The following is a 13,289-nucleotide window of genomic DNA, read 5'->3' as shown; positions in this document are numbered from 1 at the left end:
TTTTCGTTTTGATTCATGCCCCTTCAGTATTCTGTTGTTGAGGGGAAAAGTGTTAAGACAATTCTTTTTTTTTTTTTTTTTTTAGATTTTATTTATTTATTTGAGAGAGAGAGTACATGAGAGGGGGGACGGTCAGAGAGAGAAGCAGACTCCCTGCCGAGCAGGGAGCCCGATGCGGGACTCCAGGATCATAACCTGAGCCGAAGGCAGTCGCTTAACCAACTGAGCCACTCAGGCGCCCGACAATTCTTTTTTTTTTTTTTTTTAAGACCATTCTTAAAGTAGTATCTTAGTGTTAAAGTTTAATTTTTCCATCTCCCTATCTTTAAGAATTACGAATTTTTAGGCATTACAGAATCCCAGAATGGAAGTGAATAGGTCATGGGTTTAGCTCTCACATATGGGCAGGACCATGTCTTGTTAAAAATCTAATATTTTGAAATGTTATTCTATGACTCAGAATATCCCATTTCTATTCTGAGTAGTTGTAGGCACCAATTTTCATATTGCATTAAGCCCATTTTCTATTAATCTACCTTTAAAATTGCTCTCCTTTTGCCTGCCTTCAGATTGAAAAATTCTGCTCCTTTTACTTTTCTTCCTAAACATTACTTTCAAACCTTTAATTTTTTGTTTTAAAATTGGTATTTCGGTTACATAAGTAATCTTTTGGGGAAAATGTAACGCATTAATGCTACAAATAAAGGTATAGATCCCCTTGCAATGAACATTGCCCTACCAGAGATAAGCACTGTTATAATTTTGGTGTATATTATCTATAATCATTATAGTTGCAGAGCTGACAACTATAAATAGGCTCCATGCTCTGGTTTAGCATCTTAATCCATGGTAAATGTGGTATTTCATGACCGATAATAAACATAGACTGAGCACCTACCATGTGGAATCTAAACCATTCATCCACTCATTCATTCATTCATTCATTCAGGTATGTGCTTGACAGTATTCTAAGCACTTGGGGTGCACAAGTATTTAGAGATAGATGATCGACAAATTTCATTAAATTACCTAACATGTTAGAACTTGATAAAATTCTATGGGATAAAGGAAAAGGAAGGATAATCAAGTGGTGGGAGGTTTGTAATTTTAAGTAGTGTTGTCTGGGTAGAATTCACTGAAGAGAAGACATTTGAGCAACGACTTGAAGTAGATGAGATTACTTAAAAATTTAAAAAAAAGATTCTTTAAAACGGGGTGTCTGGCTGCCTCAGTCGGTAGAGCATGCAACTCTTGATCTCGGGGTTGTAAGTTCGAGCCCCAGTAGAGATTACTTAAAAAAATAAAAAAAACTTTGAAGTAGGTGAGAGTTAGCCATGTAGATACCATGGGGCAGAACTTTCTAAGCAGGCAGAGTCTGTAAAGGTCAAAGTGGGGGCTGCACCTGGCATATTTGGGGAACAGCAAGGAGATTGGATTGAAATGAGTGAGATGAGCAGGAAGAGGAGGTCAGAGAGGTAATAACAGAGGGAATGGGGAAATCACAGGCTTTCTGGGCCATCATACCCTTCGACCTCTCTCTGACCTGGGAAGCCTTCGTGGGGTTCTGAGGAATGGAATGATCTGGCTCTTTTTGGAAGCATTATTATGGCTGTGTGTTTGGAAAAGATGAGGAAGGTAAAGAAATACTAGTAAGAAGGTTTTAATAATTTACACAAGAGATGATGGTGGTACTTGTGGAAGGATGACTATAGAAAATAATAAATACACATGATGTGTAAAAATGTAAATTTATGTGCATAAATTAAGCACTATATATGAGATGGGTATATAATGGTGAATGAAATAGATATGGTCACTGTCCTTTAGGAGCTTACATTCTAACTTATCTAGAAATTTTTCTTGGTAGTCATTCCTAAATTTTCCTCAAAAAATTTCTTATATTCTTTTTCAAAGGATAGTAGCCAAAAAAAAAAAAAAGATCTTAAAAAGATGTATCACGAAAATACATGTATACATACAGCCATAATGAGAAAGAAATATTATTAGATTCTGGACATTTATATTATGTTTCCTAATAGTTTTTCTGGGTACATTTTCATTGTACAATGCTAAATTAGTGACTTTGGAACAAATCTGTAGAATGCACCCTATATTGTTCCTGAGTTTAGTCTGCCTTGTGCTAGATCAGTTGTCAGACAGTTGTTAATTTCTTTTGTGAGGTAATATTTCCTAATGATTAAGAGCCTGGCTCTGGTGTTGGACTATCCAGGCTGAATTCTGACTCTACTACCTGCAACTATATAACAGACTAATTACTTACCCACTTTGAGCCTTGCTTTATTTTGCTTTTCTAAAAAATGGGGACAAATGTAGTACCTACCTTATGGGTTCTATTTTGAGAATTAAATGAATTGATTCTAGATATATCTTAAAGGTAGAGTCAATAGAATTTCCCGGCAGATTTTTCAACCGGAGCCGCTGGAAGGATGGAGGTGGCATTAGCTGGGGTGGTAGAAGATGCTGGTAGAGCAGACTGGGGGGAGGAGGTAATGGATCAACGTCCAGATGAAGAATGCAGAAAAATGAATTAAAGATTCCTATGGTCTGTTCTTGTTTATGCAGTGTATGGTCAAGCTTGCGTTTAGAACATTTCATTTACATTTCCAAGTGGTAAGCTACCGCGTTTAGACAAGAATGGGTATCAAATACTTAAATAATCATTAGAAAAAATTTAAGGATAAACTGCTCAGCATGTATTAGCTTCAACCTTTCTTAATTTCAGTAACGTATCTGTCTCTTCACAAGTTATTCTGTCTTCCAGTTGCATCACTGGATATCCTCTCCCCTTCCGTGCTGGCTCTGACTTACGTAAGTTTTCTTTTTGTCTTCCAACATGATCTCTTGGACTTTTCCTAAATCAGGGATCAGATTTTTGTACCAGTTTCCAATATTTGCTCTGTGTCAGGCAAGGAGAGGCCCAACCCCATGTGTTCCCATTACCCAAAGCATACCCACCTTAAAGGCCTAGGAGAAAAAATGTAAGGGTGAGGACAAGTGAACCTCTAAGATGTTAAGGTGGGGGCACAATGCTTGGAGTGTCCCATGTTACTTCGATTAGCAAGAAGGGTGTCAAGAGCACCTTTATTTGGGAAGATGCAGACATCAGCCATAATCCTACATCAGGCTTTTGCTCCACTCCCAAGCCAAACGATCGGTAAAACAGGCTTATGTTTTCAATGTCCACTCCCTGACCTCTACAGAGAAAGAGCTCTTAACCTGACATTCATGGAGTAGCCTTACATAAATGCATGGTGTATAAATCCTATATAAAATGTGTGTGTGTGTGTGTGTGTGTGTGTGTGTGTGTGTGTGTGTGTGTGTTCCCTAAAATCTGTAGGGTGGATGAAGCTCTGTAAGATATCCATAACTCAAAAATTTAAGAGCTGTTGCTTCAAAGAGTGCTTATTTTCTAGTTTTTAAGAGCAGCTATGTAAATAAACCTTTGTTTTACCTTGCTGTCATTGATTTTAAGTCTAATAGACTCAGTAAAGACACTAATAAAGGATAGAAGGGTACTTTGACAGCTTTTAGAGGTGAGATCTAAAACAACTGGGACTTTTCCCAGTGATGAAGGTATTTTTGACAAAGTTACAAAATTATCTATTACATGAAAATAAATACAACTTTGCACCAAGAATAATGCCAGCAAAAAAGAGAAGCATGTGTCCTGAATCTCATTCTCCAGCTAAATTGAACGCTAGAGTTGTTATTCTGCCCTGTGAGTTGCAAATAATCACCAGCAGTGAAGAAAGAGTCAGACTTTGTCCTACTATCTTTTCTTTCCTCTAAGACCAGGAAGAGCTGGTAACCCATCATGTTTTCTCTTCGGTTTTCACCTTCTTGCTTTTTCATTTTATATCTTCATTAGCTTATATAATTCTCATACTAAGAGGTGGAAGGAAAGGACTTGTCTCAAAAGCTAACTATAGTTACAGATACGGCATTGGAAGGATTGTATCTAGATCTGGGCAGGAGGTCGTTGGGTGTGTTAAAAAGCTATAGTGATAAATCATCAACTCTGGGCAAAGTTAAGTGTCATTGCAGGGTTTTCAGATGATTCTCATGTGTCAGGTTTCCAGCCAGACCATTACAGAGGGGACCCACAGCGGGCGTATTTCAGAAAGCTAACAAGACATTTAACACAACAAGACATGTCCACTGTACAATGGGATTTTTTAAAATGGAAATATATCCATATGAACTGTATAAATTACAAGATTCAAAGCAGTGGTGTAAATAGGCTGCAAAACCTATGCATGAAGGTCATGACTTGGATGGGAATCTGTCAGTGCTATAAAAATACATATAAACAAAACATTTTCTTCCTCTGATAAACCTACAAGATATAAAATTAAGAGTATTTACACAATTTTATACTAGACCTGTGAAAAATATACCACGCTAGAACAATCTTGTTCCAAAATTTGAAACATAATTCTGTCAAGTAAAAGTATTCTTCATACAATGTATGAACTTATCAATAACTTCCTGGGTAGGTGAGGATCCGTCTGAATTATATTTTGATTAGAATTTTGTTTCATCTGGTACCTGGAAGGAGATAGAAATTTCTTGTCTTAAAAGATTTGTTAAGTACTGTCCCTTTCAATAATCCTATCTTGTACTTAAAAAGAGCAAATGTGGTCCATCTTGTTAAAATTATACCTAGAATTTACTAGAGTCATCCACAAATTTTTCATCTTGAATTTTAATGATCACATACCTTCCATTGCTATTTGGTTAACATAGACCCATGTGATACCATGTTGTGATGTAAGTGTATCTTTCAAAGGCCTAATTTAACTTAATCAAAATGATAATACAGTGGCCGGAGCAATACACCCCTTCACAACTGTGTCAGAGGCCACACAAGCTCCAAGCGGCTCTGTGTGCTGGCCAGGCACCTTCAGCCTTTATGTGAATCACCCCTGGTGGCCTGATTTATCTTCCTCTAAGTAATGTAGTGAGGAGTTGGCATTACATTTTTGTTGTTGTTCATTTTTTTGTCTTAATATGGGGAAACAGGTACAGGATGGTCCTGACTACATTCTGTTAGACGGTTGGTTCTGAAGCTTTGATTTGACACATCAGGTGTAAGTTTTGTTTCTACACCTTATCCTTTCCAACTTGGTGACAGTTCTGAACCCAACTACTGGGGAGAGGATTTCTAGTAATGCTGTCCTTATAGGGGCTCAGGCAAGGTGCCCCATGTGGGTTTCTCTAGAATCCAGCCCTGGGAAACATGTCTGGTTGGAAACATGACTGGTGTTTTTTGAGAATGTGCTCCCACTCAGGCCTAGCTAACTTCTGGATTGGCTCTTTCATTGAACTTTTCCTATTTGGCATAACTTTTAATAAGGGCCTAGGGTTATCTTATGCTACATACTTCTTTATTTCTAATCTAAATCCCTTTTTTCTTCTTAAACCTTTCTTCAAATAAGAGAAATACCATCAGCCACCTCCCATACTTACAGGCAATCATTAGATTCTTTCTCAGGATCCCTAATTCCATTAGTCTTTCACCAAAGGATAGAGCCACTGTAGCATAGTGAATAAAGCCCAGGGCTTGGCATCAGACAGATCTTGCTTCAAATCCTGTTGCTGTCACTTTGGTGTGTGACCTTAAGCAAATTAGTTAAGCTCTCTGAGCCCTTTCTAATTTCCTCATTTATGAAATGAAGATACCTTCTTTGCATATTGTTGTAAGGATGAGATAACGAATGTAATGCACCTACCATGTACCTGACCTATAGCAGATACCCAATTTGATTTGTGCTTCTGCTTTTCCCAACTGGAGGCATTCCCTTAAAGGACTGAATATTCTAGAAATGAATGTTCTAAAATGAAATAGAACTATCCAGGTAAATGAACTCTGCAAATCTTTCTGGTAAGGAAGGAGAGGAACTTCACTTTCATTGCTGGGCTAGGCTCTGTGCTGGGGACTTTCCCATGCACCTGGGAAGCAGGAAGTGTGCATTAACTTCTCACTGGCATCACTAATTCATCTGTAAGTGGAAATAGCCATACCTTCTCCACCTCATGGATTACTAAAAGAGTAGAATAAGATCTTGGTTGTAAGTACTTTGAAAACATAAAGAGATCTCTCTACATATATGCTCAATATTGCATTAATAGAGACCTAGTATCACTATTTTCTATCCTTTTTTTGTACTTGTCTGAGTTTATTTTCCCTCTAAGTCCCTATGAAAACTGGCATTGCTTTCATTTTCTAGGGAAGAGGCCCAGAGGCTCAAACAAGGGCTGGACTTTCTGCAGCATGCTGGAAGAGGCCTCACTGCTTTTCAGTTTTTTGTTGTGATGTCTAGATAAAGCTAAACTTGTTGAAGAATCTTACCTGACATTCCCGATTACGTAATCCTCCATTTGTATTTATGGTAAAATCAAATTTCATTTCTTTTTCCTGAGAAAACCAGAATGGAACCATGGATTAGGAATATATTCTTTTTAAATGTTGAAAAAGAAAGGAGAATTTAAGCATAGATGGTTTTTATATAAATGTGAAAGTCACTAAAGAGCTGGTACCTGACTGGGATTAAACTTTGAAACATTGTAGTCCTTCTTCATCCAAATGTGCAAGACAGCATCGTGGATTGTTAAGAAAAAGATTGAGTCCTTCACTTCATCATCAAAAAATTCACACTGAGCAAGCTTCTCAATGAAATCGTCTGAAGAGAGGCAAAGAAAGGATAACAGGAAGAATTAATTGTTTCGCCAAAGGTTTCTTCTTGAGACTGGAGATTTGCATTTCCATTTGCAAACGTGCAGTTCACTGATGTTTGGTGAGGTGTTCGGGGATCGCAATGGTACGATAACTAGTGTACCATTAGTTTGGTGTTTCTGGAACAAAAGGATATCTTTCTAATAAAAGAATACATTTACTGCCCTAATGTAAAAAGAAAGAAGGAAAAGATTCAGATGAGGAAAACTTTTAGTACTTCTCAGAAGAAAACCAATCCATTTTCCTTTAGGCAAGAGCCTAGTGAGTTAATCTCCCTGGCTAATGATTAGAGCAGCAAGTGTGGCTTATACAAAATTGGGATTCTGCCAAAATAGGACATATGCTCATAGACCAGTGATATGCTCTGGTTTTGGATTGCTGGACCTATTATTTACCAGTTACTTACTGTAGTACATTTTCCTAAAGCTGCCGTGTGCTTTCAGAAAACACCTTCCTCAGCACCCCACATGATCCCTCCCAGTTATCTTTGCGGAACCCCCTACTTGTAGGCACTAACACACTTGCTTGTACAGATCTCATGGGTACCGTATGCAGAGCCCTGGCTGAGTAATATGAAGGATCAAGAGATAAATTAGATGTATGAAACTCACCCTCAAGGAAAATAGAACATGTCTATGTATCTACAGTAATGAAAGGAAAAGTGCCATAGAAGAATAAAGGCAAGAAGCAATCCAATTTTTTTCTTTAATGTTTTCTTAGCTCTTAAAATAATGGCCAGCACATAGTAGGTACTCGTTTTTGTTGAATGAGTAGGAGAGGTACAGATCACGTGCTATGGAAATTCAGACAAAGGAAAGATGGCTTCCTCTTGATGGGCGTCTGGGAAAACCTGGCCAAGCAGATATATTAAAAGAACATCTGACGAGGGTTTGGAGAAAGATGAAGGAAGAGAAGGTACAACAGCATGGATATGGAGACACAGCCCCTGGTCACAGGCAAGCTTTCAATCCTGGCCAGATGTAGTCGTGAGGGAAGGAGGAGGAGAGAGGAGCGCCCAGTGGTCACCAGAACCCAGGATGGAGGTGGGTGGTGTGCGATGGGAAGGAAGGTGATGATCATAGTTAAAGACTAAGAGAGGGATGCCGGGCAGCAGAGGCAGCAGGATGGGACACTTTCAAAAAGATCTGAGATGATGGGGAAGGATTATAATCGTTTAGAAGATTAAAGGGTTACTGAGATCAGCAGAATAGTTTTAATGATAAGGAAGCCTCCAAACTAGAATATGTCTGTAGATTTTATGGGGAGGAGCCAGTAGAGAGGAAAAACCAAAGATGCCAATTTCATGCCTCCCTCAGGAACTGTGCACCTGTCCCCTCTCCCTAAAATGCTTTCCCCTAAGATACTGTATTATGGGCTGAGGAATCTAGGGAGGTGAGGAAGAGAGAAAACAAGCCTACCTTTTCAGGAAGATCAGAGTTAAAAATGGTTGCATATTCTTTTGCTGCTTATGAAAATTAGGTTTCAAATTATAAAGTTAATTTAATTACACATCAATACAACTAAAACATAAAGATGCTATTTCTTTAGGGCTTTCTATTGGTCTGGCACCTTCTTGGTGATCATAAACAAGACCTAGACTTTGGAGAGGCCGTCTACATTGAGAGTTGGCCGTGAGCCTGAAGTGATCATCAGAACATAAAAACAACTTACCATCACTTCCAACAATATACACATCTACGTTGATCCTGATAAATTCTTGCAGAATCTGTTAAAAAGAAAGTAGATCTTCCTTAGGGAACAGTTTTACTTGTCAGAAACATAAAGAAAATGATCATAATTATGCTTTATGGGTGTTGTGTTGCTTAGAGAACCTTTTACATTTTGAAAAGAGATAACAGTGTAAAGAGACACTAAAGCTAACAAGAAGGCTCTGTGACAATAGGAAAGAAATCCAGAGGAAAGAATGCTCCTCTTCAGAGAGAAGTTAAAAATGATCATTCTTGTGGGAAGTATGATGGAAAATCTGTTTCCACTCACAAGATGGGTTCTGATTTAATTTGAAAACCGTTTCCTTTATGGGTTGACCTTGACCTGAGCTTTCTAGCTACATAGAAGTAGAAAAAAACAAAACCCTGTGGCTTGTAAATTGTTCATTATTCCTGTCCACAGTGACTGGATGTATTAACACCACTGAATCTTGATTTGTTTTCCAGGTCCTAGGCTAAGAATAAATACCAATAGTGATGTGAGTGAGGTCATATAAGGTAAGAAGAGCAGCTTATACTATGGATCATTTTAGATGATCATTAAAGCCATTGTCATCTTCAATAAACACCGAACCTCTACTAGGCACTGAACTAAGAATAAGAGCTTTAAAGAAACATAAGGCAGACTCCCTGTCCTTTGTGCTATACTGCTGGGACCAAAACCAAATTGTGTGTGTGTGTGTGTGTAGTTTTTTCTCTAAACCTAAAACAAATGCAAAAACAGAGAGAGAAAAGAAACAGCAAAAGAAAAAGTTTTGAGAGTTCTGTGACATTAAGATTTTTTTAAAAGTCTGAAGGAAATGAAATTATTCAATTTTCTAATTTTGTATCCAGTTCACCCATATTTGATAGATCTTATCTTAGCTCAGTTCTTACGTAGGAAGATACCTGTGAAAACCCAAGAAAAAGAGGGGTAAATGTGGAATTTCTTAAATTTTCTTTACCTCTCTTTCTGCATCTCTGCTGGAAACCAATTTATTTTAGAAATGCTGACAGAACCATGGAAAGAAAACAGAGTACAACCTGAAGGTTTTAGTCCTATTTTTAAATCACACGTGACATTGATTCTTTCACATAGCTACTTTTTTGGCAGGGGGCGGTGATGGGGGGTGGAGAACAGATTTTATACAGCCAACTGAAATTTCATCAGTTTATAATAGATAAAGACAAAACAAAAGGATCCACTATTCCACTTTTGTCCAAGACCTTCCCAAATATTCAGCATTTCAGGACAATTTAGATACAGTGCCCACAAGGATCTGAAGGTCCTGCAGAACTGGAATTTGGTCGGAGTGTGGGCATAGTTGTGTAGTGGCAAGTTCAGCATACATTAGAAATATGGGTGTGGTTGTCTTCAAAATTAGAAGCCAGCCTCCTGGGAAATGCTCTTTTAAAGAGCTCACTGAACAAACGCCCCCCCCCCCCATTCCCACTCTCTGCATGGAATATCCTAAGATTACGATTTACTTCTACTTAATCTAAAGGAGCATCTTTCCACAAATATAACTTTTTACCTTTGGCCACTGATTGGTTGTGTTCATTAAGAAAGAAAGTAATTACCGTTTTGAGCCCCCTCATTGAAGAAATGTCAAGAAACGACACTGCTGAAAAGTCAAGAATAAGGCTATGCAGGCTGATTTTGGGGACACTAATGTTGAGAGGAAAATCGGTGTTCCAGTCTATCTGGAAGGGCAGGTCGGTGGTGTTGATTGGCTGATCCAGTTCTTCTATCTCATTGTTGTCCATCTCATCGTCGGAATCTTTAAAGCCATCATTGGTATATATAAATCCTTTCTGCAAGAGAAGACAATAAATACGCATGATAACTCTGACCAAGAGAAATACTGCATATGTCAAAAATAACCAGTGAGTGTCTGAAGCACAGATTCAAAGTTAGGTCAAGCCCTTTTCTTTGGAGAATCAACATTTTACCAGGAAAACAAAAATTTTAAAGATGCCATTAAAAAAAAAACATTAACTGACATATGATGTACCTTGTTTATCTGGCATTTCACTTAAAGGAATGGAACCAACACCTTGAACTACATTTTATACACTTTTAGCTATAATACCCAGAAATGTGGTCAAGAAATTTACTGGTTTCATCCCCAGGAAATAATCAGTCTCACAGGACTAAAGAGGCCCTTAGGAAAAACGAAGGAGGCCTCGAGGTTTTTTGCCAAAAATGCTATAATTTGGTCATACAAATTGTCAGACATATACACAGTCCACTCCGGGCTAAGGTTTTGTTGGTTCCAGGAATTAGTGCATATTGAAATAACTCACTTGTGGTTAAATATAAAAACATACTTTTTCCCATTAAAAAAAGAAAGAAAGAAAGAAAGGATCTTACAGGTGTCACTTGCAACAGGCCTTTCTTCTGCAGCTTCCGGATTTTTTTCAAAGCTTTGTTGCGCTTGCGTAGAATTTGTAGCGGATTGAAGCCAACCTGAAAAATCCATTGCTATCTTACAAGAGTGCGGAATATGATGCTGCTGAATATTCTACAGCAGAATTCTAATAACTTTAAGTGGGATGAGTCGGGGTTGGGGCACATAATAAAGATGTGTGTAATGAAATGTGGACGTGGTTCAAACGACGACCGTGATGGCTTTGTGTCAACAGCTTTGGTCTGCTCAGCCTGTGCGCCCTTATCAACATTCAGAAACCTCTGTGCCACCCAGGGTTCGTCTGTAAATTACCCATCAATAGGCCTAAACTCTCCTTAAATCAGTGTGTTTGGGGCCTATGCAACTCTGAGGGGACTTTATTTACTTTCTACTTGTTGGATATGGTGGCATTTAATTAGTACTCTGCTTCTATATCATTTTCATTCTACTAAACTTTATATGATTGTATTTTATAGTATCTATTATTACATGATTTTGGTTTATAATTTTAGTATTAGATCAGAGGGCAACCTTCATTTTCTCCTTTTTAAAACAAATGTGGTCTTGCTGTGGCAAAATGTTTTGTTCCAGAGTCATAAGTAAGGAGAATCACATTATGTAATAATGAAAAAAAATCCTTGACAAAAAAAAATGTAGTTTGATGGAAGATACTAGATTAAGTGAAAAGCACAGTAAGTAAAGCTATATACCATTTTTGGGGGAAAAAAAATAGCTGGGTAGAAAAATATCTGATGCACACCAAACTAAGAACAATGGGGTTGAAGGCAGGATCTGTATGCAAAGGACAAGGCAGACCAAAGGGCAAGTTCGAGAATAAGTGCTGAGCTTTTGTTTCTTGACCTTAAAAACTGCTTCTTTGTCATCTTCTCTTCAGTCCATCGGGGACACTCAGCTGTCATTTGGTGTTAAATATTCATTAATGTTATATTTATTCATTGTCAATCATATTCCAAATATTCACTTGCTATCCTGAATATATTCAATGAGAGTCAAATAGTAAGTACTCTCTTGTTGTTTCTGAAGTTGACACCCAAAGCAAATCTGTAGGATACTCTCTGCTAAAAACCCAGCAGCCCCAAATCTTGTGGTAAGTCCTTTCACTCCACAGAAGAATTTGATAAAAGGTGACTCTGGGGGCACCTGGGTGGCTCAGTCGTTAAGCGTCTGCCTTCGGCTCAGGTCATGATCCCAGGGTCCTGGGATCAAGCCCCGCATCGGGCTCCCTGCTCTGCAGGAAGCCTGCCTCTCCCTCTCCCTCTGGCTCTGCCTACTTGTGCTTGCTCTCTCTCTTTCTGTCAGATGAATAAAGAAAATTTTAAAAAAAAAAATGAGTCTGTATTGAACCTCATCCAAAGGGCCTTATTTCCCAACATATTAAGAGACCCCTTATCAGGTAGTTTCACCTGCTCTAGAACACAGGACAGAAAAACACGAACACAATCCAGCTTCAACATATGTGAAATCAATCACCCTCTGGTTACAGAGCAAACATTTCATTCCTAGATATTCAGTGGAATTACACCACCCCCCCCAGAAATAAAAACTTCAAACCTTACAGCATCAATAAGTTTCTGTTTAAAGAATTGAATGTTTGCAAAGTAGATGGGGGCTGGACACCTGAAGATCTTCACCCCTTCCGGCTCATGCATCTATAGGACAGAGAAGTAGTATGAGACGAGCCCACTGGACTCATATTAATATCTTTCAGCAAGTCAAAGTAAAAAATGGATCTTCCTTACGTCCGAGTAATCTTTCTTATTCTTGTAGATGTTGCTCCTTCCGACATTAGCCAGAGTGCTGCATTTTGGACTGCAGGGAAAAATCGACACAAAGTGAATCACTTGTGCGTGTTTGTTAGGTCCTTAAGGCTAACACTGACTTCCCCTGGCATATCAGGACTATGAGCAGGCTCACTTTCCAAAATATAAAGGGCTGGGGAATCATCATGCCATTAGACACCCTGGAGGGCAAACACCTCATTTTACCTACACTTCCACCCCTCCTAGAACAGCCTAGAACAGCGCCTCCCACTTACCACCTTCCATCTTACAAAGTGCTCCCATAGGCTTTTGCTGTTTGGGTTCCAAATATCACAGTTATTCAGTGAAATCGATATAGTTACCCAGTTGTACAGATGAGGGCATGGAGAAGCACAATGTTTTGCCTACAACCACTCAGTCTGTCTCTGTGATTGATGGGTCCCTGATAAATGAATGAAAACTTAATGGAATCAGAGAGGGCAGGAAAATTTCAACATAAATGTATTCCATCAGCCAGGGATTAACTTTAACCACCCCACCTTCTGTTCTAGAACTCCTGAGCAACCAAGAAGCCTATTTCTCCATCACACCATGTCATCCAACATAGGCTGAGTGACCACATGGTGGTGACATT

At 38.6% G+C, this 13,289-nt stretch overlaps 1 protein-coding gene across 1 annotated transcript in view; it reads right to left on the bottom strand.

The window, feature by feature from the left end:
• Positions 1 to 4,175: 4,175 nt before the first annotated feature.
• The window catches only part of SLC26A3 (solute carrier family 26 member 3), a 33,408-nt gene continuing 24,294 nt past the window's right edge, over positions 4,176 to 13,289 (bottom strand). The window contains exons 14-21 of the mRNA XM_073898542.1: positions 12,635 to 12,704; positions 12,452 to 12,544; positions 10,838 to 10,933; positions 10,045 to 10,278; positions 8,429 to 8,483; positions 6,562 to 6,704; positions 6,374 to 6,439; positions 4,176 to 4,569 (exon numbers count right to left, since the gene is read on the bottom strand). Of these exons, the coding sequence (XP_073754643.1) occupies positions 4,546 to 4,569; positions 6,374 to 6,439; positions 6,562 to 6,704; positions 8,429 to 8,483; positions 10,045 to 10,278; positions 10,838 to 10,933; positions 12,452 to 12,544; positions 12,635 to 12,704 (781 nt within the window). The 3' untranslated portion in view covers positions 4,176 to 4,545. The remainder of the gene's footprint in view (positions 4,570 to 6,373; positions 6,440 to 6,561; positions 6,705 to 8,428; positions 8,484 to 10,044; positions 10,279 to 10,837; positions 10,934 to 12,451; positions 12,545 to 12,634; positions 12,705 to 13,289) is intronic.

This window comes from Callorhinus ursinus, unplaced genomic scaffold, assembly GCF_003265705.2.
Source record: "Callorhinus ursinus isolate GAN/ISIS: 27379988/994484 unplaced genomic scaffold, GSC_fseal_2.0 scaffold12, whole genome shotgun sequence".
NCBI lineage: Eukaryota > Metazoa > Chordata > Mammalia > Carnivora > Otariidae > Callorhinus > Callorhinus ursinus.
This window is presented reverse-complemented; position numbering and strand designations above follow the sequence as displayed.